General features: G+C 39.8%; 1 protein-coding gene across 1 annotated transcript; it reads left to right on the top strand.

Moving 5' to 3' along the window:
• The first annotated feature begins 217 nt into the window (after nucleotides 1-217).
• LOC135713233 (uncharacterized) lies at nucleotides 218-1,168 on the top strand. The gene has a single exon (XM_065236337.1). The coding sequence runs from the start codon at nucleotides 218-220 to the stop codon at nucleotides 1,166-1,168; it is 951 nt and encodes a 316-aa protein (XP_065092409.1).
• Nucleotides 1,169-24,211: the final 23,043 nt, after the last annotated feature.

Below are 24,211 nucleotides of genomic sequence, written 5' to 3'. Positions count from 1 at the left end.
GGCAACTCCTCAAGCTCCTCGTATGGCATCGCTTCCAGAACGCAGGCTAGCAGCGTACATTCGACCGTTCACCTTCGTGGGTGTGGATTATTGTGGACCGTTCCATATCCGGATTGGCAGAGCAAGTGCCAAGAGATGGGTTGCTCTGTTTGTTTGCCAAACGGTACGAGCCATCCACCTTGAAGTAGCGAACTCATTGTCTACAGAATCCTGCAAAATGGCGGTGAGGCGGTTTATTGCTCGCAGAGGTGCTCCGCAAGAGATATATAGTGATCAGGGCACGAACTTTCAAGGTGAAAGTAACGATTTGAAGCGGGAGATAGCACAAATCAACATTTCATTGGCCAATACCTTCACCAATCGAAATACGGCGTGGCGGTTCAATCCACCGCTAGCCCCAAACATAGGTGACTCGTGGGAACGCTTAGTTCGGTCCGTCAAGGTCGGTCTAGGCACTCTCTCTATCTCCAGGAACCCGGACGAGGAATCCTTTGGCACTATATTGGTCGAAGTAGAAGCGATGGTCAACTCCAGGCCATTGACGTACGTTCCCGTGAGCGCAGAACATGAGGAAGCTCTGACTCCCAACCATTTTCTGATGTTGAGTTCCAGTGGTGTCGTACAACCAGCAAAGCAGCCTGTGGACGTTGCAACTACACTCCGAACCAACTGCGGACACGTTCAGGCTTGTTTGGACAGGTTTTGGACAAGGTGGATTAGAGAATACCTCCCTACCCTCAGCCGCCGCACAAAGTGGTTCATCGAAATCAAACCAGTGCAAGCGGGAGATTTGGTGATCGTCATGGATGAAGCTATACGGAACAGCTGGATTCGTGGCAGGGTCCTCAAGACACATCCAGGGAAAGATGGAAGGATTCGAAGCGTTGATGTGAAGACAGGCGGTGGCGTGTTCCAACGACCAGTAACAAAGCTGGAAGTGTTGGACGTGATGGATGGAGGTATAGCTGATGGAAGTCTGCAGCAATACGGGTCGGGGGATGTTCGCGACAGTCCTCACCTTGCAAGCACACACCTTGCACCGTCGATCCGTAACGTTAGGCATTGGATACGGATAACGGATAGCTTTGACGTTGATGTAAACCTTCAATCCGGACAAAGAGCACAAGTGGACAATGACTGTTTACAAGTGAACAAAGACACAAAGTAGACGAATTAAAATGTGCGTTCACAAAACTTTATCCTAAATTGTACTATTAAAATTCTAGTTTACGAAGTTAAAATTACTTATATAAATTGAATTGGAGGTAAACTTATATGATATTTGATTAATTAAACTTATAATCTAATGTACAATACGATACAATTTAGACACCAACAGCAAACACAAACAATCAGCTACGACGTGAATTCTTAAATATTAATGGACTAAAATCTGTAAGTTTCATGCAATTTATTATTATAATCTAGCTAATAAAAATCACAATTTGTAGCATAAAGCTTACTCTACGGAAAAACCAGAGTTTGCTATAAAGAGGTCCGAAAAACCAAGTGGAATTCACACCAGTGGCAACACGAGTCTTCGTGGAACTGCTCAACTATCAACTCTATACTCTCCAATTATCGAAAATTTGTTTATTTTTTTCGCTATTTTGGCCTGGAACTGCTCTTCTGTATATGGCTTTTAGGTGGCGGTGGGAGAACACAACTGATAAGAAGAACGCTATATTCCAGACTAAATTGCCTCTGGGAAGCTAATAAATACCCGCGTAAACAATAACCATAAGAAGCGCCTAACCACCACTTCGGGATATCATCCCAACTTTATGTGGTATGGTGGTACCAATTATGATACTGTTAGTGTATGATATTCGTTTATTAGGGTATGTATTCAAATTAGCGAAAATCACAGCTACTGCATCTTCATACACAGTATCTGTTGTAGACTTTGCACTCGATTACCTTAGTGTACCGAATGCCGAATGGTTTATTAATCCGGACAGTTTTTTTTTTTTATAAATACAATAAAGGAGACGATTTTGTCAGCGCATCAGTCTTTTATCTTTCAATAATTTCACATAACCGTAATTCCAAACCGTTCTCATTTATCTTCAAGATGGATGTTTAAGGTATACTTTGACGCAATAAGACCACTGTAAAAGCACATGGGTTTCGTAGAACCTTAGAGAAGATTTGTATTACTGTATTACAACCACTTTGCAGCAATATAAATAGGCCAGTGTGAGATGGATTGTATATAAAACACATATCGCAGCATAATAAATACAGAAATACATGTATGTGTGATAAATATAAACGATTAAAAATTAGCTATTAAAAGTGTCCGGAATTGAGAACTAAGTGCATTACGGTACATGCGACAAAAGTTAAGCTATGACCTACTAGGTACTGATACGAACTAATAAGCTTGTAAACTCCTGAGCTACAAGGAGATTTATATCTTAGTTATTTCTTCGTCCACCGTCGTAGACCGCGATTAGAACCGGAAATCTTTCCCCACCATGGGAAAATCCCTTACCTCGCAGTATAGCTGTTATTCATGTCACGGTCGATATGCGGTGAAATTTTAATCATACTTTAATCAATCAGCCAGACGCCCAACTAATCGACCCACAATCTCACGATGGATAGAGACAAAGCCTGACTGACTCGCCTTCACCATTGAGTGCGGTCACCGACACAATCAGTGGCACTCATTCTCCAAGGGCTCTCACTCTCTTTCTCCGCTAGGTGGTGTGATTGTATGTGAGAAAATTCCTCCCCTGCACGCCGAACCGGCAAGACCACCTTGAATGGTAATTTGTTTACAACCAGAAAACACCGGAAAATTCACCTGGATAAGCGATGGGTATTCAGTTCAATGCGGGACGATAAGAGTTCACGAAGAAAAGCTGGTTGTGTGGCAAATTGAGCGATTAACTAGAAAATGGAGCGTCTCCGAGCATCCCCAATAGGGAGAAGAGCGTTGGTTTCTCCCATTTCATCTGTGTTTGCTCCGGTTGGGATTTTCCCTTGTTTTGGTAACGGACGAAAGCACACTTGTTGCTTTGCTTCTATTAAATTGATTGATGGTCGTGGTGGTGAAGTTGATGTTGTTGATGAAATACTCGTTGTTGTGATAAGATTAGTTACCGTCCCTGGGGGTGGCGGAATTCTACGATGCACACGGTGTAAATATTTACACTATGTGACAAATGTCAGGTAATCATGACACTTGATTTTCGAAAACAATGTGAAAAAAGAAACCTAATAATGCGTCATGATTATGGTCGCTATATTTATAGTCTGGCGAATAGAATTTCGATCTATCAAAAAGCGGAACCATTGTAGACCAACAATTGAAAACGTACTATCAAATTTTATAAACAAAACGTAGATGGTTCTTTTCTTGCCAATCGAACGCAAATTACCAGCATCATCGGATAGGGGAAACTTTCCCCAACCCAAAGTTGTTGTTAGTTTGCGTAGGCGAGCCTTGAGTCATGAAAAAAGGGTTTCCGATGTTTTGTTCGCAATAGCTAATGTGCTGTTTTCTGTTGTTGGTCGTGATTTGCTCGATTGGTTCCGCTATTTGACAGCTCAATTTGTTCCCGAGATTCTATCCGCCAGACAATGAATGTAGGGTAGATGTACCAGTTATGGCTATACGTTCGTATTATGATGTGTTCCAATTATGGTCTATGGGAATTCTATAGGTCATAACTGGAACACACTTGTTGCTTTTGCAAACTTGCTTTTGCAAACAAATACGACAATCAGGCTTGCAATTGCTCATTACAGCTAAAATGCTAATTTTTGGAATTATGAAACTATGAGATACTATAATGATAATTTTTATTTGTAAGAAGGAAGAATGGGTGGTAAAGTTTGTGTATGACATACACAATTTATCAATTTTGCTTTCAGAAGGTCACAACTAGCGATTTTATAATCTCTGATTGCTCGCTCACCACGTTGCTCATCGTTACAGCTAATCGCTATTGTGACCCTCTGAAAGCTAAACTAACATGTTTTATGTATCATACAAATACTTTACCTTCTCTTCTTGCATCTTGTCAATAAGAATTGCCATTAAAATATTTCATAGCTTCATAAATCCGAAAAATAGCATTTTAGCTCTAATGAGCATTTGCAAGTTTGACGACAATCACAGATTTCTCGCGAATTAAGGCTCAATCTTAAAAAATACAACACAAACAGGTAGGGTAAACGCTCCTATAGTAGCGGTACGTTAGAAGCGTTAGGTTCCTATAGTTGTGTATGGAGACTCAATACACAACTATAGGAACCTAACGCTTCTAACGTACCGCAACTATTGGAGCGTTTGCCCTAGATGAATGACTGCTTTATCATTTGGTATATTTTGTTTGCGAGATTGAGCTTTTATTCGCGAGCAATCGGCGATTGACGTATTTGTTTACAAAAGCAATTACGCCAAAATCTCAAAGTTCTCAGGACTTTACATCCGCTTATCTATGGAATCTACATTATCTATAGGTTGGATGTATCGAAATATTTGTTGGATACACGGTAAGAAAAAGTACCTAAAATTGAGTTACTTTCACTCAACACGTGGCTTCCGTGGGGCTAGATAAAATTAAGTTAAAGAAGAAACTCAATTTTGAGTAATCTTGACCAAGAATCCATTGAGTGAAAATTGCCTAACGATCAATCGAATTAGAATTGGTAAAATTTATACCATTTTATTATTCAACGTTGGAAGAAAATTTGCATAATTTTCCTTTTTTAGAATGGAAATCAACAAATATATAGCAACCAAAGTAAAATTGTATTTATCTGTATCAACCTGCAGGAGAAGTTTCAAATGAATGGACTAATGGAGCCCAAATGGAGGTGATGGAGCAAAAAACAGCACCGAAAGCAGCGCAGGTTGCTATGATTTTCATCCAAAAATAAGTTAAAAGTATGCAACGGTGAAAACATGACGGTTGAGTACTTTTAACTGAAAATTTTGTTCTTTTTTATTTTGAATAAAAAGTATTTCAAGATATTCTTCGTTAGTTATTTTATGCAACACTTTTTACAAACATGAAATTTTTAAACAAAGACTATATCAATCGATAACATTTATGGTAACATTTTGTTTGTACTTTTTTGTATCAAGTTCGTTTATTTTTAAGGCTCAATCGCGTTAGCTTTACGGAACCGATAATTCATTTTTCTTTGTTTGTAACAAAATTCACTTAATTCTATGCCTAGTAGGAGTTGGGCTTAATATTCGCGGCTTACCCGAGGTTAGAGGGGTACATTGTCGAAGGATATGAAAAGGGGAGGAGCTTGGGGGAAGGGTTTCGTTGTCTCATCAGAGCGATGTCGCCAGTTTGTTTGTACTTTAATAAATACATGGTGACCAGTATATCCGTTTTAGCAGTTTCTCGGATTTTTTCCAGGAATTTTTGAAATTTTCCCGGTTTTGCGATATAAATTTAATTTAAGCATAAAACCAAAAGCGATTGAGCCGAAGAGATCCCTACGTTAAATGAGGCATACGGTCAATGAGAGTAACTCAAAATTGAGACAAATTTGACTCAAAATTAGACCTATGCATCGCCGCCGCCTGTGAAAATCATCCAACTTCCTGAATTTCTAAGATGTCCTCTGAATATCTCCAACGAGATTGATGAGCAATAAAGAGAATTTCAACATAGTTCCCTTTTTTTCTTGATTTGTTTTCCGTCGATCTTGTTTCCGTGCTGAGCACCAACGCTACCGACGCCAGGGAGGCAGCTCCCACACCTGGATCCTACCTATCTCAACCCATCAACTCATGGACCGGGGACCAACCATTTTACTTCCCTTCTGAAGGACGGCATGATCAGAGATGTTATGCCTCAGAACATCCCGGTGACGCCGACTGAGATTGAACCCAGGCCTGCTGTGGTGAGAGGTAATCACGCTTACCACTACAGCACCGGTGCCGCTGACATAGTTCCTTGATTTTCTACAAAATTCTTAAAATTTATTTGAGGATCGCTAATTTTTCATAATATTTGAAGAAGTTCTACAAAATTATCTGAAATTTCATTGAACATTTTTTTATAGCTTTATTAGCAAGATTTTAAGTTCACTGACTAGTTCATCTCGTAATAAGCAAAACTTCATATAAGTTGAAGATGCTAATTTCAAATAACAGATTAAAGTGGTAATGTTAATACGATAGATGAGATGAAAGTATAGAGTTGATAGTTCCGTTAGAGTACGGCAATGTGAAAATTGTATGTAGAGAGTAGAAAGCGAGCAAGGACAATTTTATTAGGAAGGTACAAATCGGTTTGATCATCTCTCTTTACCAAACTCCCCCGTTGGAGAGAGATGGTGAGAGGTATCCCCTCCCCCCAGCACCACTAGCAAAAAGAGATGATCACCGACTCGCTCATGTACCAACGATTTGCTTGAAACAGTTTTATCGATTGTACCGCACTCAAGTTGTTATCTGAAAGAAGGCATCCAGTCGAAGGTTTGGCAATAGCAGCTATTGTTACCTCTACCACGGTATGTAAAAATAAATTTATTAATTATAAAGCTAAATGAACTTTAAATGAATCCGGAAATTCCGTTATAATTCTTTAAACATTGTAGAACTGCAACGAAATTCGAAGAAAATCAACAAAATTCTTAAAAGTTCAATGAACTTTGCAGGAGTGCAGCGAAGTTAATAGGATTTATAAGAACTTTGTCAAGTGAATTAATTACATAGCCTTTCGAGAAACTTTATAGTGCTGAATTTCTTTATAAATTTTTAAATGAACTTCTTAGAAACTCTTCCACATTTGTAGAAATTTAGGGAATTTCGTAAAAGCTCAGGAGATATTTAAGACGTTCAGTATAATTGTTAAAACTTTAGGGTTTGACTTAAGAGTTTCCTTGAAGTTTTGGGATCATTGTTTCGAGGTGCAGAGTCATTTCTGAACTTTGGAGAAAGACATAGATGTTCTATGATCTTGGGCGAATTGAGAGAACGTGTTAAAATAATAATTATGAAACTTGGAAGAAGTTGATGGACCTACAATTTATTGAAAAATTTCATAGACACCATTTTGTAAAAAACATACAACAACCAAAATGGACGATTTTTGCCAAAATGTGAATGATTGCCCATAACACACAGTTATGCAAAGTTTTATGCAAATCGGAGAAGGTCGAGAATTTTCGATTAGTCGTTTGGCGTGGAACTTCTCTCTAGGGAAAATGATTGGAGATCTCGGAGTAATGAAATGTTTGAACCCTCTGTAGTTTGTACAAACAGAAATCTTATTAGGATGTATTTTTTTCAGAGACTTGTAATTTGCAAAAACCTTCAAGGTCCTAAAAATTAGAATTTTTTATATGGGACTTAAAATGTGTTATTATGGAAAATTACAAGATCCCTGATTTAAAAAATCACTTAGTCCTGGAAAGTTTTCAAGGCCTGAAACTTGGAAGAATGTTCTGGGTTCCAATAATTTAAAAAAATATGAAACTGAGAAGAATTACCACAACACTCTGGCAAACATCCTACACTGATAAAATACGACACATTTTGATTGGCGAATTTCCATGTAAAATTCCACTTGATTGTCATTTGTCCACACATAAACAGAATCCACTCAGAAGTACACATGAAATTTATGAGTCAAATGAATAGTATGTGTGATTACACATGAATTTTATGTGTCCGACACATATATATATATCATTTGTTTATCACATTGCAAAAAATCATGTGTGGGACACATAAAAATAATCATTGAATTTTGCTTAGTGTAAGAGACTTCTAACCAGGATTCCAAGATGGTTCTGATATAATGTCCTAAGAAATTCTGAGATGAATTCAAAGAAATTTCTAGGGAGATGAAAGGAAGTTCTGAATTAAGTGCCTTGGTAATTTTTGGAATAATTCCATGGTAGTTGTGAAAATAAATTCAAGGAGAATTTTAGATGATTCTGAGGAGAATTTTATGGGGATCGTGAGGAGAAAATCAAGTTAATTGTAATGATAGCTACAAGAGAATTGTAAACAGACATTAAAGGGAGTTCTGAGGAAAATTTGTAACCCGCCAGCCTGTCGAGCTTCCCCTTTTTGATAATTGGATGGCTTATGCGCCACTCCAAAAGGAGACCATCCAACAAGTTAATGCGTTGCCCGGCTATGAGACCTTCCTTAAGGGAGGATCAATTTTCCTTAAGAGGGGAAGGAAGCTGACTGGTCGACTTAAATACGTCCACTGTACTTCACGTGACACGTGTGGATGCCACTAATCTTCAAAACACGTACACGACGTTATCAATAGATACGAGCGAGTACCAGAAGCTCTTTGGCGGGGTTTTTCATCACCGGCCCAGCCTCAGAATCCCAAAAAGTTCTGACCCGTTTCCGAATAGAGAGCAGTCAAATGGTCAGTAACGGGCTGACCTCCCAGTAACATCAAATTCCAAAAGAAACTAATATCGAACACGGAGCAACATGAAAACCTTAACAGAAATTAACCAAATAACATTCAAAATATACAACGGATTACATTCAGTGTATAGATACGGAAAACGGTTTATTGGTAAACATTTGTATAGTTCTACATAATATAAAGCTCCACTCTCATTTCAACGCAATTATAGCACAAAGCGTTTTATTGTTGCTCTACTTCCCTACATTCGTATTGTATTTCTAGGCCTAGATTTTTGTTATTCCTTTCCCTTTACTTTTTCCCATTCTATCTCCTAGCGTGTGTTTAATATCCTTCTTCCCATGTGCGTGTTCACTGTGTGCAGGTTCTTCTGTTGGTACTCACTTTGTCGGTGGATTCACATTCCGACATTCATTCTAATCTAGTCCCGTTTATTAATGGACATACGGGCTAGATAAGTTTGTGCCTCTACGAGTCACATGGCCATGGACGACACAAACGGATAACATGCATGTTTTTAGTACTCACGATCTAGGATTTTCTGCTGCGTTGGTGAGGAGACCGGCGGTGGTACCGAAGCTGCGTTGCGCACTACTTCGGTCCGGAAACTATCATCGATGCGATGAACTAATGGGTGTCTCCTACACCGATTCGCGGGCTTACGCGTGGAGCGTGGCACATACGCTCGATTGTCCGGATGCTGTTGCTTGCGTGCCGAAACCGTAGTTTGCACGTGTTCGGTTGCTGTTAACCGATACAGCGATGGTGAGCCTGCCTGCCAAAGGCGCGAAATTGGTGAAAGCGTCCTTCTTCCGACCACGTGTACCCCGGGATCCTTTGTAGCTGATAGGTGGGGTCAAAAGCGGTCGTAACGGAAACGGTGGTGTGTCGGCAATTGCCTTGCGCAGCCACGAACCTATTAAGTTTCAGGAAAACCAATGCACGCATGGGGATAATCACAATCACGCCCTCAAGGTTATCTGAACCAGTAGATTTACCTGACTATGTTGTGCCTAACTAGGGGAAAGGAGAATTAATTTAGCAAATGCCCTATTAGGATTTCATGTCACTTTATGCACACCTTTTTAAACCCACCACGGCACGGATCAAACACTGACCACTCTTGCCTCTTCCACGAACCAGAACAAAATGGAAGATTAAGGACTGAGGAAATCCTCAGATACCGCGCAAGGAGATCTTCGTCCTCAGATCACGCGAATTTGGACGAAGTCCAAATCACGATTTCCGATTCTCTAAATTACTCACGCGTAATTCCTCCCAAAATTAGTGGCATCTCATTCCAACTGCCTATTCAAATCAACCAGTCAAATTCTCTCCCAAGTTCGGGAAAAGTGCGCAAAACCGAATATGAAAGGTCAACGCATTTTGAATCGATTAGCTTGTGGGTCGATGCCCGCAAGCTAATGCGGTGAAATTGTGGCATCAAAGTGATACACCAGGCAAACTATCAGGCTATCGGGACATTTCCTTTGCGCTTGTAGCTTAGCGCAGGGAACTCATTCGAATTATTTTATGGCTACTGGAACTCTTCTAACTGTGGCTCACCCTTGACGGTGAATACATTTAGGCTGAAATTTTAAAGACGAGCTTTCATGCTATAAATAATTCAACGTGACTACACACAAAACTAATGATAACGAATTGGAAAACTAACTATATTTACAATTGATATATCTTCAATGATATCATGAAATTAATACAGCGTACTTGCTACAAATTTCAAAAGAAATAGCATAATCTAGTCTATATGGAGCTGTGTCATTTCGTCAAAGGACGTTTCGCCGAGGGAAGTTTCGCCAAAGGAATATTCGTCGAAGGACGTTTCGCCGAATGGGACATTTCACCGAATTTTAATCATGACTCAATATACAATAAAAATTAATTTGAAACGCATTTAAATTAACGATATTCTCATGATTTTGATGTTTGTTAATGCTATTGCCAGAAAAGGGATAAGAATTAGAAACAACTCGAAATAAATGGTCATGTTAAGAAGAAGGAAACATTTCTAAAAATGTAATACATTGATTGTTTAAAAATTTCCGAAATTAGTACAACTCGAAAGAACTGCTCATGTTTAAAAGAAGGAAGCATTCCTATAAATAAAAATATCTATTATTTGAAAATTTCTGAAATCAGTACAACTCATAAGAACTGCTCATGTTCAAAAGAAGGAACCATTACATTTGAATTGCTTGCCAGGTTGAAAAAATCGAAACTTTTTAATCTTTTTTCGAGACTGATTTCAATATTTACTGAATTTACTGATCTTCGAGAAAAGTTCAAAACCATAGAAAATGGCTTGCTCTTCGACGAAATAACACATTCGGTGAAATGACCTTCGGCGAAACGTCCTTCGGAGAATATATCCCGCTCCCAGAATTTCTAAGGGAAGTTTTGATTAAAATTTTAAAATAATTTTCTGTGCAATAGAATTTTTATAAAGAGGAGAAGAATTTGGACTCTCACGTAATGAATAATATGGAGTTATGTATAAAACTTCACATAGAAAAAATAGTCAATATCAATGAGATTTCAATACTCATGCAGCAAGAAAACAAATTGGTTCTATTTTGACTCTCTTAGCACGAAAGCCATTTTGTCTCCCTCAGAACCAATTTTTATTGTAAAGCATATTCATCCAAAAAAATTAAAAACAGAACAGAAGTTTAATTAATCCACAAAAAATATACGACGATCATCGCATATTGGAAATTCACAATGCACAAACTAAAACAAAAACTTGTTAGATTCCACAGATTTTACTATCGCGGACACTTGCATCGCAAAACACACTTTCCAGCTGCATTCCGTACGTATCCATCTTTGCAGAACCAACCTGATTTACACACTGCAATACACACCATCGGCTCCCGTTTGATTGACTCACATGTAGCGGGACATGCAGTGCCACAGTCTTTGTATTCTTCATTTTGGTGCGAGTTTCCTGCTGCAATCAGTTGAAAGTTAGAACGCTGCCGAGCCATGATTAGTGGTATGAATAAATTATACCTGGTTGAGCGCCAACAATAGCCACTATGATGGCCATACAGAGAAATAAGGTTGAAATGAATCTCATTTTTTTTTGCGTCAATTAGATACACTGGGATTGCTGGTTGTAATCGTACTGGATGTGAAATGATCTTTTGTGGTAGTTTTTATATGGCTTAAAAGACGTAATTAGGGGAATCACCTCAGTGGTGTCGGTTTTCGCAGGTGTTGATGATGTTTTTGAAAGCGGAATGCGCCAGTATCATCTCTGTACCGTATGCGTGATAATGTTTGCACCATTAAGCAATGTCAAAATTTAAAAAAAAATCTCAAAAATTTCGTTTTCGAGTTTTTTTTTATTTATTCAAAGGGGGGGATGTTTCTCAGAGTCTTAAACTATGTTAATTATCGATCGAGTTTCCACTTTCTGCAATTACGGCCTCCATACGCTTCCGGAATGCACGGCAGGTTCTAATAATGTAGTCTGGATCCATTTCTCTCCAGGTACGGGTCAATGTTTGTCTGAGGCTTGATGTACTCGGGTGGCGTTTAGAACAGACCTTGGCCTTCATGACGCGCCATATTGTGTAATCCAGCGGATTAAGATCGGGGCTGGATGGCGGCCACATATCCTTCGCCCAGAACGGAAGATGTTCCTGCAACCACTTCTGAGTGCGGTTCGAGGTGTGGCACGGAGCCCCATCTTGTTGAAATACAACATTTGGCTTCGGAATGTACTTTTCTTTTGATCCACGGAAGATCATACTTACTTAAAATCCCGATTTAGACCTCCGTGTTGACCTTGTCGCCTTCTGGAATGAACACCGGGTCCATTTTTTAGCCATCGGAAGCCACCAATCCAAACACCATAACGCTAGCAGGATGCTTGGTCAGATACACGTTTTTGTGCTCGTCGGCAACGTCTTTTACCGGAAGAGAACTAATATACCGGTCGGTTCTGGAATTTGATACGGGATCGACGGTAAACATGCTCTCGTCGGTGAACAGGATTACCGGATTTTTTCGCTTAAGGAAGTTCAAGATTTTCTTGCATCGTTCGACTCGTAGCTCCCGGATGCGGTTGGTAATCATGTGAGTTTTTTTCCGTGCCCTCGACTTCGCCCCGCAATCTTCCTTTACTATATTCCGTGCCGTAAAGTCAATGATCCCGTGTTCCTTTGCCATTTTCCTTATGGAACGCACTGGATTCACCCGAATCTTCCTTTTGATAGCAGCGATAACCCTCGGAACCCGAGCTGACCTCGGACGACCTGTGGCCACCTTCGCGGATAGTTGTCCTTTCTTTTCTCGGTTCAAAAACCTTTTGACGGTCCACAGGGACACTCCCACGGCGATTGAAATGTCTTTTTGTGACATTTGCGCGTGGAACAAATCACAAATCCACTGCCACTTTGTCATGGTACAACTGTCTAACTAAGTAAATCATTTTCTTTTATACACAGCCTACTACGGTATGAGCTAAAGGTTACATGCATGCAAAGAAAACCAAGGCATTGTATGCACAGGTGAAACGAGAACCTTATTTGTACGATGGTGCAAACATTATCACGCATACGGTACACATTGATTACTGAGAGATTTCGGAAATCCCTGGGTGCTAGCGATCGGGTTATCAAGGGTTACCGTTACGTGAAAAAAAACAAAACCTGTTGTTGGTCGCCACAACGTTGGTTTAGCTTTCTGAATGTTGTGACGGTGGGCATTTCCGCGTACCTAAGGCGAGAGTAAAGTATTTCACTCAACATAAACTCTAGGTGAAGCTCTGGGTGTATCATTTAGTAGATTGGTTATCGTATTTTCATTAACCGAGCGGTGATTTAAGCGGTGTTTGTAATTCCGCTCATTAATGCACCTAATTCCTCGCAGTTTAGAATTTAAGCTCTATGCTGGTTTTCAGTTTTCTTGAAAGTCTTCCTTCAAGGATACTATTTTTCATTGTAAGGCCCTGAAAAGTGGTGGGAGAAATTTTCCATTTCTGTAAATAAGAAGAGAAAATAACAAAACTTTTCTGCAGTCTGCTGCAAATAACACGAAGACTTCTTCCTTTAGCGGAAATACCTGTGTCATCAGCGAACAAATATTTGTGGCATCCCTGAGGCAAATCAGGGAGGTCCAAAGTGAAAATGTTGTTCAATATAGGCCCAAGAATGCTACCCTGAGGAACCCCTGCTCTAACAGGTAGTCGATTAGATTTGGAATTTTGATAATTTACCTGCAGAGTTCTGTCAATTAAATAAGTTTAATCTAATGTCATAATATAGAGTGGAAAATTAAACTTTTTCAATTTCAGTCCACATCGTGCTCTTTTGCCGTGCGGATCTATTTGCTTTTTGCTGAAGGAAGTGTTACTACTACCTAAAGCTACAACAAATTTAAACAGCACTTTTCAGTGCTCAACCTGTAAAAAAATTTCTACCTTGTTCAACTCTTATTCCTCTTCGATCCTTGTTTGGACCCTACCCGAGGTAATCCTTCTTGGATATCGATTTGGAAAATTCGTCTTCGATCCTTCAGATTCTTATAGTAATCTGCTTGGAAGTCGATTTGGATAAAAATTTACTGCCGCCATGGCGCCTAAACGCAAAAGAAAGGGACAAACAATTTGATTTGCTCACCGATGATGAGAATGATCCATCATCCAAGAAAAATTCTAGTAAACTTTCCCGGCTTAATGCCAAGAAGGAAAAGATTCCCCCTATTGTGATAGCCACTTCCGATTTCCATGCTCTTCGCATGGAACTTTTGAACTTCGTGAAAGTTAAGTTTTCTCTACAAATTGGACGTCGGGGTGAATGCCGTGTATTGGCTGAAACCTTGGATGGATTTAAATGTCTTCTCAAGTATCTTACTGAGAAGAAGCACAATTTTTTTACTTACGACACCAAAACTGAACGTGTGTTCAAGGTTGTCATGAAAGGACTGCCCAGTGGTGAATCCCTGGATCAGATCAAAGATGAACTGGCAAAATTACTTGGAGTTGTGCCACTCCAAGTAATCAAAATGAAAATGAAATCCCGTCCTGGCGATTCGCGCAACGGGATTTCTAATGATTTTTATTTAGTTCACTTCAAGTCTAGTGAACTAAACAACCTTAAGGCCTTAGAAAAAGCTAGCCTTATGCTCCATGTCCGAGTGAAGTGGGAACACTTCAGGAAGACTGGAGGAAATTTCAAAACCTCACTCAGTGCCGTAAGTGCCAGGGATGGGGTCACGGAACTAAAAATTGCTACATGCCAGCTAAATGCATGAATTGTGATGATTCCTCTTACGCAAAGGACGACTGTCCTGTGAAGGAAGATCCTAAGAAATTAAAATGTTCAAATTGTGGTGAAAACCACAAATCCAATTTTTGGGTATGTAAGACTCGCAAATCTCGTTCTAACCGTCAGGTAGGAAACGCTCCACGTTTCCGAACAGGTACAAATTCCTCTGCTGTTAACAACGATCAGCGAGGAAGAAATTCTACATTCGTACCCGTAGGTACAAATATCACCCCTGCTTCAAATGTTTCATCTGTACCTACTCCCCTCGCTGCTAACAATGTTCAGCGAGTTAATGGAGCTACCTATGCTGCTATTGCACCGGGTAGAAATCAAAATACTAACCAACGTTCTAACGGAAATTTTGACAATTTTGACTTAGGAAGCATTACTGCCCCCAAAATGGAATTTTTACAGAATTCATTAATTGACATGATTTCTGATATGCTTAAATCTAACTCCATGTTTGATGCTATTCAAACTGGAGTAAAATTTGCAAATAATATTGACATGACTTTAAAATTCAGTAATGGATTTTAAAGCATTAAATATTGTAAATTGGAATGCTCGATCTCTTAAAGATAATGAAGACGAGCTATTTAACTTTTTGAGAGTTCATAACGTGCATATTGCCGTTATAACTGAAACGTTCCTTAAACCTGACCATAAGGTTAAGAAGGACGCAAATTACTTGATTTATAGAAATGATCGTCTTGATGGACCCTGTGGTGGCGTTGCCATCATTATTCATAGAGGAATCAAACATAAAATTCTTTCTTCATTTGAAACCAAAGTTTTTGAAACTTTGGGAGTTTCTGTTGAAACAAAATTTGGACAAGTTACGTTTATAGCTGCCTATTTGCCATTCCAATGCGTAGGACAGAAAAAGAATTTTCTCAATGGTGACCTCCAGAAACTTACCCGTCATAGGTCTAAATTCTTCATTATTGGTGATTTTAATGCAAAACATCGCTCATGGAATAATGCTCAAAGCAATTCCAATGGTAATATTCTGTTTGATGATTGTTCTGCAGGTTATTACACTATTCAATATCCAAACAGCCCAACATGCTTTTCTTCTGCAAGAAATCCCTCAACTATTGATTTGGTCTTAACTGATTCATGTCAACTTTGTAGCCAATTGGTTACCCATGCTGACTTCGGTTCTGATCACCTTCCAGTAACTTTTGAAATATCCCAAGAAATAATTTCTAATCCCAACAGCTCTACTTTCAATTACCATAGAGCTGATTGGGAGCAGTATCGAACATTAATGGAATATAACTTCGATCCAAACATTCCTTTGCAAACCAAAGATGAAATTAATTATGCTCTTGAATCTCTGACTACTTCTATAGTTGCAGCAAGAGCTGCCTCAGTACCAAAATGCGAGGTTAAATTTGATTCAATTATAATAGACGACGATCTTCAGCTCTTGATCCGTCTTAAAAATGTCCGTAGGAGACAATATCAAAGAACTCGTGATCCTGCCATAAAAGTTATCTGGCGGGATTTGCAAAAACAAATTAAAAAGCGATTCTCTGCCCTGAGGAACAAAACTTTTGAAAATAATATTTCTAAATTAGACTCGAGTTCCAAACCCCAAAATTTTGAAAAAACCTCAAAAGCCTATTCCAGCGCTTAAAGAAGGTGGTAAAATTTTGATCACAAATTTGGAAAAAGCTCAGAAACTTGCTAAGCAATTCGAGAGTTCCCATAATTTCAGTTTGGGTCTTACTAGTCCTATTGAGAATCAGGTTGCTCGGGATTTTCTGAATATTTTCTCTCGGGAAAATATTTTTGATGATTCCTGGGGGACTGATTTGGACGAAGTAAGGTCTATAACTAAAAAATTTCAAAATATGAAAGCTCCAGGTGATGATGGAATTTTCTATATCTTCATCAAAAAACTCCCAGAGAGTACCTTGTCTTTCTTGGTAAAATTATTTAACAGATGTTTCCATTTGGCATACTTTCCTGATAAATGAAAAATGCAAAAGTTGTTCCAATTTTGAAGCCGGATAAAAATCCAGCTGAAGCTTCTAGCTACCGTCCAATAAGTTTGCTTTCTTCAATAAGTAATCTTTTTGAAAAGATAATTTTGTATAGAATGATGCTTCACATCAATACGAACTCAATTTTTGCAGATGAGCAGTTTGGATTTCGCCATGGGCATTCAACTACTCATCAACTCTTAAGAGTTACCAATTTAATTCGTTCAAACAAATCGGAAGGCCACTCAACTGGAGTTGCTCTTCTAGACATAGAAAAAGCATTCGACAGTGCACCCTACTGTACATCGCCTGCCTCGCAGTCTGCAACCTGGTCGATCCACCGTGCTCGGTGCTTGCCTCTTCATCTCGTTCCAGTCGGTTCGTTATCGAGAACCATTTTCACCGTATTGTTGTCCGACATTCTTACGATGTGCACAGCCTACCGTCGTCGCCCGATGTTTGCGGCGTGGACGATGGATGGTTCTCCCAGCAGCTGGTACAATTCACGGTTCATTCACCTTCTCCACGTTCCATTTTCCATCTGCAATCCACCGTAGATGGTACGCAACACCTTCCGTTCAAAAACACCAAAAACTTTATGCGACCGGAGCGTTCTTCGGAGTCCAAAGCAAACAAGATTCCCTGCCATAATGCGTCTTTGATGCGTCTTTCTCTGATGGTGTCGTTTTCGGCGGTCACCAGTGAGCCCACGCACACAGACCCCACAATTATGGATAACCCATAATTATGGATCACTTCCAGTTGATTAACATGCTAGACTGACTTGACTACCACCTCGATTTCACCACCGGCAATCCGAACTCACGGTGGGAGGCTAATATTATCTTCAATTGAACCAATTTCAATCCGATTGGCTTGAGCCTTTAGTCTGATGAACGTTTCCGCCATCGTCTCAAAGTTACGCGCCATGATGTCAATGTCATTGGCGAAGCTAAGAAGCTGGATGGACTTCCTGAAAATCATAACACTCGTGGCTATCCCCACTTTTTGCATCACACCGTGATTACCCAGGCCAAATCACGTACAGATCTATCATAGTTGTTATGTGACGAACTGTCACCAATATTTGTTTTTATTAAAAGAAATCTCACATCTCAATTTCAGACAAAATTTAGGTCTTAGTTCTATAGTTAATATATAATGTTATACATTCATAGGATAAAGCAATTTCTACTAGCCCTTTTGTGTAGGTAAAACACAAATGTCATTGAAACGGACACTCGAATCTCAGAACACAATTTCCATCTGCATTCCGCACGTATCCGTCTATGCAGAACCATCCATTGACGCATTCTGTATCGCACATCACCGGTCCGTCAAATTTAATCGAGTCACATGTTTCGGGGCACCCGGTACCACAGTCATTGTAAACCTCATTTGGTTGGTAGCAATTTTTTACTGCAATCAGTTCAATACAATATCAGATACTGTCGTTGCGATATGAATAAAGCAATACTTGGTTCTGCTTCAACCATCGCCAGTACCAAAGTGAAACAGAAAAACAGGGTTGAAATGAATAGCATGTTTTATTTTTTTTTTTTTTTTGCTTTATTTAGATATACAGTTGGATCGCGGCTGGTTGCGAAAGTACTGGATGAGAAACGGTCTGTTCCGGTTGTTTATATAGCTAACCATACCGGAATGGAAGTTTTAAGTTTTTGCTTCCATTTACAGTAAGTGAGGTTTTGAATACAGAACACATTACACAAAGTAGCGGATTACGCATGATTATTTTTTTTGTAGTGAATCAAATATGATAGCATAACAATGTTGGAGTGCTTATTATGATTAATTTAGAAAAAAATGCCTTCTCCATCGGCCAACATTACACCAGCGGATCTGGACACTCCGATGGATAAACGCAACGATCGTTAGGATCTAGTATCAATCCAGAACGGCAGAAGCATCCCTCGGCGCAAACAGGGGGACAGGTCACATTGGAATCCTGTGTTTCACATGTTACCGGGCAGGCACTTCCACATCGGTCGTAAACTTTATCCGGTCCACAGGAGTCTAGCAGGAATATGTTTTTTTTTAAGATGCATGTAATGCAAAACTATAACTTTCACCATATCTTACCGGGATCGACCGGATCCGCAACTGCTACAGCTATCAAGGTTGAAAGTAGGAGCACTGTCACTGCGAACTTCATTTTTCCGTCTGTGGTTTGAATTCATCACCATATGGATCTTATATAGTGGCAGTTGATAATGATAATTGAGTGCTACTCAAATTGATAACAGCTCTGATGTCACATCCAAGGCTTTACATTTTCGAAGCTCTAAAATGAACTCGTTTCTTTCACACAACGTGCTTAATCTTTGTCTAAATTTGCATAGATTTCATAATTCAATTTTGCTTTAAGAACATTATTTCTCAATCTTTTCCTGCACAACAAGTTGGATTTTGTCGGGAATCTATTGGAGTTTTTAAATTCGTCTGGAGCAATTAGGATACATACATAGTTCCGGAGCTATTCCGGTTACCGTTGGGGTTCCTCATTTGTTTACCTGTGCACCAAACTTTTTTCGTTATAGTTTTGTTTTATTTGTAAATGCTCCATGAATTCGAGGGACATATTCTCAATTACTATATTAATCACTACCTAGCGTAACATTTAAAGGGCCTATCATCTTGTGTAAACAAACCGAAGTAGGAGGAATTGCAAAAGTTAACCAATTCAAGCTGAACATTGCATTAGGTCCTAAGTTATATTGATCGATTCTCTTCGTCGACTTTCTCTTTAGTTAATAACTTGAGCACATAACCATTTCTTGTTGTGTTTGTCGTATTATATACTAGATAAAAGCTTCTTTTATCGATCTGTGTGCTGAAAATAACTGGGCATGTCTTTACATGGCCGCGAAGATACAAACAGAAAGTCAACGGAGAGAATCTGTCCATGTTACTTTGGACCTAATGCAATGTTCAGCTTGAATTCTCGTTTTTATCACAAGGCTAACTCTTTCGACTAAAGTGTAATGAAGAAAATCCGTCAAACACTTCCAAAAACGTTTTTTGATACAAAACAGTGTCAAAATGTAGAGAAAATTCATGAAGTCCCCTGGGTAGTAAACTCGAATTAATCAACTCTTTATTCTTCTTCTACTACTTTCTCGATGCTCATTGTATTTTGACACATGAGCCTAGGGAGCTGTATAACGCTGTATTGCCAGCGAGTTTTGTTTATAGTCGCATCGACTTCACTGACAGTTTGCTCAGAGACTTAGCACATTTACCTTGTTTTGTTTGATTTATATACCTAGATTTGTTTGTTCAGCTCTCTTAGGAAGGCTACTACATTACTAGGAGTGTTGGATTATTTGTATTGAAAATTTGATAAATATTGCAGTAATTATCTAATTCGTATCTACTTCTGGTCTGTGCATACTTTGCACAAAAGAAAATAATATGTTCCGCATTTTCAACAACGTAGCAACTTTCGCATATACAATCAGTCTGGACTCTCATATTGAACAGCCAATAACTAGAATAGTCATGACCGGCCAAGAGACGATTTAGAGTGCGAGTTTCAAAATTATTGAGCTGTGTTTTGTAATACCAGGGCTTAACCGGAATCGTATTCTGGAACTGAAAATATTTACAGCCTTTTCCGCTTACTGCTGCATATTCAAGGTACGACTGTTGAGCATCGTTATCCTCCAAGCGATGGAAATAGTTTTCAACGTCATGATTAAACATTTTGTTGTTTTATTTTTTTTTATTTTTTATTATTATTATAGTCCATCTGACTTGATAGTCTCAATGAAACACTTAAATCTAAATGTAGTCACTCATTAAAAATTAAAAATTGGCCAACAGCAAACGATGACGAAACATCGAGGCATTGATGTCAAAGTCAAATAGGTCAGAGGCTTCGTTGAATTGATGAATCATGGCGACAAAGGAACTGTTTGCAGCATAGTTGGTTGCATGTACTACTTCATGTAGCAAGGATCTCGGACGGAGTGTTCGGGCAGGAGCATACAGATTAATTTTGGCCAGTAACTCAGGAACATCATATTCTGCGAGTAAAACTTTAGCAACGAAGACGACCTGCGATATGTTTCGTCGCTTAGTAAGAGTATCCAAACCCAGTAAACGACAGCGGTCAGCATACGGTGGTAAATTCAGCGGGTCACTCCATGGAAGATAGCGCAGTGCGTATCTGACGAATTTGCGTTGAACAGCTTCGAATCGTCCACTCCATACAGCTTGGTAGGGATTCCAGACAACACACGCGAATTCCAGTAGTGAGCGTACCAATGAACAGTAAAAGGCTTTAAAACACAGAGGATCACGAAATTCCTTAGATATCTTGAACATGAATCCAAGCTGTCGATTAGCTTTGTCGAACGTGGTTGAGAAGTGGCGAGTGTATGTGAGCTTTTCATCCAACATGACACCGAGGTCTTTAACGTGATCGACACGTTAAACTGCAGTTCCAGCAACGTTATAATCAAACAAAATGGCAGTCCTAGTTCGACGGAAACTAATTACGCAGCACTTTGAGACGCACAGGACCATACAATTACGTTCACACCAATCATTAAAGATTTCAAGAAGGTTTTGTAGTTCTAAACAGTCGGCATAGCCTCGAACGACTAGATAAATCTTCAAGTCATCGGCAAAAAACAATTTACCTCCTCGCAGTAGAATAAACGTTACATCGTTCACAAATAAAGAGAAGAGCATTGGTCCCAAAGTGCTACCCTGTGGAACTCCTGATCTGTTCGAGAAACAGTACGATGAGTAGTTTCCAATGCATACAGTAACTTTACGTTGCACGAGGTACGATCTAAGCCAGCTTCAGAAGGAAACAGAACATCCAATTTTTTCAAACTTTGCTAGCAGAACGTCGTGCACAACTCTATCAAACGCAGCTTTAAGATCAGTGTAGATGGCATCCACTTGAAGTTTCTTGCATACATTTTCCATACAGAACGACGTAAAGCTGACGAGATTAGTTTCCACGGAGCGGCCAGGAAAGAAACCATGTTGACATGTACTTATGTAATGCTTGCAGGAAGCAAACAATCTCTCATTTATCAGCGACTCAAACACCTTAGATTCAACCCCAAGCGAGGTAATCCCACGGTAGTTTTCCACATTGCGTTTGTCTCCTTTCTTGAAAACAGGGAACATAGTAGACCGTTTCCATAGTGCGGGAAATTTCTGTTGACGAAGTGACAGGTTGAAGAGCAAGGACAACGGAGCAGCTAAGATATCGGAGCATTTTTTTAGGACTGCAGATGGAATAACACTCGGACCTGGTGAAAATGATGATTTGGTTTTACTCATCACAGAGAGAACCATTTGTATATCTACGGCAAAAACATCCATGTTTACGACGTCGGTTGGCACATCACGGACGGCTCGCTCAATTTCTGCTTGCGATGGGGATTCGATAAGACGCTTAAGAAGTGCCTAGTAAATAGGCTGCATTTGTCCTCAGTTGTCAATGCTACGTCATTGCCGAGAAACATTTTTGACGGCAGTCCAGTTTCCTTCCTCTTAGTATTCACAAACGACCAGAATCCCTTGGGGTGGCATTGCAGATTATGTTGAGTACGAATTACATACCTCTTGTAAAGAAGCTTGTTGTAGTGGCGATAATCATTGCTGGCAATTGAAAAATTTCGCTTGGTAAGGGTACATCGTCGATGAGTGCGAGCACGGAGAGCTCTAGATCGCACTCGTTTCAGGTTGCGGAGAGTAGCGTTAGACCAAGGCGGTTTTCTTGGAGGTTGGCACTTCGGTACTGAAGCACAAACACAGTCGCGCAAAAGGCTATTATAGCGAGCGGCTGCTGTTTCGATATCAAGGTCATTCAACACGTTCCAGTTGATCCGGGACAAGGAACGTCTCAGCAAACGGAAATCGGTCTTCCGGAAATTGAGCCGAGTGGCAGTCATGGTTTCATCAAAACGAATTTGAGATCCGTTCGCGATAGATATATCCAAAGCAGGGTGGAAATTGTCAAGAGGAACGATGACATCAGGCGCTTCAACGACGACACAGCCCAGAAGTGCACTTTCGCTAACAAAAACCAAGTCAAGAAAACGAGACTGGAAATTGGGAACAAGGTTTATCTGGCTCAGTCCATGAAAAGCCGTGCCGTCAACAAGCAAGCGGCTGGCAGGAGTAGTTGAAGATGCAATCGGATCTGGAAACGCATAGCCCTGGCCTGAGGGTGACCAGCTAAGCCCAGGCTGATTAAAATCACCAAGCAGAAGAAGCACATCCGTTATATCAGCCATGGACGATGCAAATTCTGTAGCATCCAGATGAAGCTGCATTGTGGTGCAGTCATGTCGACGTTCAGGGGCAATATACACCGCTCCAATGAGGATGTCCCGCGAAGTGAGGCTGACCTTAACCCAAACCGCTTCAATTGTAGTAAATAGTTCGTTGGAGATTACGCAGGAGGCGAATTCGTTGGAAACAGCGATGAGCACACCACCACCGCGAGTACGAATGCTGTTGGATGAATTACGGTCTAATCTGTAGACAGTAAAAGAGTCACCAAACAGTTGCACTGAATTGATCCTCCCATCGAGCCAAGTTTCCGTGAATACATAAACGTCATATTCCCCGTCAAGCGTAGCCAGATAAACATCGTCCAATTTAGTCATGAGCCCCCTGGTGTTCTGATAGTAGACACGTAAACCGCTAGAGGGTTCGGTGCGAGCCGTGTCAATGATAACTTGTCCAGGATCCGCACGAGAGAACGGTGAACTATCAGGCAGCGAAAGATCACCTGACGTAGAAAGGCTCGAAGTGGTGGCCATAGTATGCAGATAGTATGCTGTTCTGGTTGCTCCAAAGCTGCTTTTGCTAACTGGTCTGCAATCTCGTTCCCATGAGTTCCAGCATGTCCGGGAATCCACTGCAAACTGGTGTGTGTTTCAGCTGCCATTGTTAGTAGTTTCTCGACGATCTCATCCCGAAGACGATTCTCAATATTCAGCTTGATGAATACCTGATTTTGAATCGGTCATGATAACTGCATTTGAAAGTCCAGAGCGTTGAATAAATTGAAGAGCAACATAAACAGCCTCCAGCTCAGCAGACATGATGCATACATAATTCTCCAATTTCGCAGATGTCAAAATTTTCGAAATTTTTAAATCTTAATCTTGCACATTTCCTAAGTCCTAAATGCATAAAATTTATTCCGAGTGCACTTTGCTATGTTTAAAATTCAAACTCCTAGAAGTTAATGTTGGTTCCTAGGTCTGAGATTTCACTGATGATAAAATAATCAGAATCTAAAAAAAGCTAGTTACAAAATTGATGGAATTACCTAACTCTGAGCATTTTATTAATTTGAGATGCTTTAATTTATGACATACGGACGTTATGCTATTTCATTACAAAAAGCATGAACAAAGGATCATTGTTTGTTCAAATTCAGTCAGCTTTTAAGGCTCCCCCAATCGAGCTCCAATTTTTTTGCAATGGAATAAGTATAATCAAATCAATTGCTTCACCATTTAAATAAAAGCAAGGCTCAATGCCA

The sequence above is a fragment of the Ochlerotatus camptorhynchus genome, unplaced genomic scaffold (assembly GCF_037179485.1).
Source record: "Ochlerotatus camptorhynchus isolate MF236.1 unplaced genomic scaffold, CSIRO-AGI_Acam_v1.1 ptg000549l, whole genome shotgun sequence".
Classification (NCBI taxonomy): Eukaryota; Metazoa; Arthropoda; class Insecta; order Diptera; family Culicidae; genus Ochlerotatus; species Ochlerotatus camptorhynchus.
This window is presented reverse-complemented; position numbering and strand designations above follow the sequence as displayed.

Coding starts and splice junctions, on each gene's coding strand:
- LOC135713233 (XM_065236337.1), top strand. CDS start 218: ATGGCGGTGAGGCGGTTTATTGCTCGCAGAGGTGCTCCGCAAGAGATA.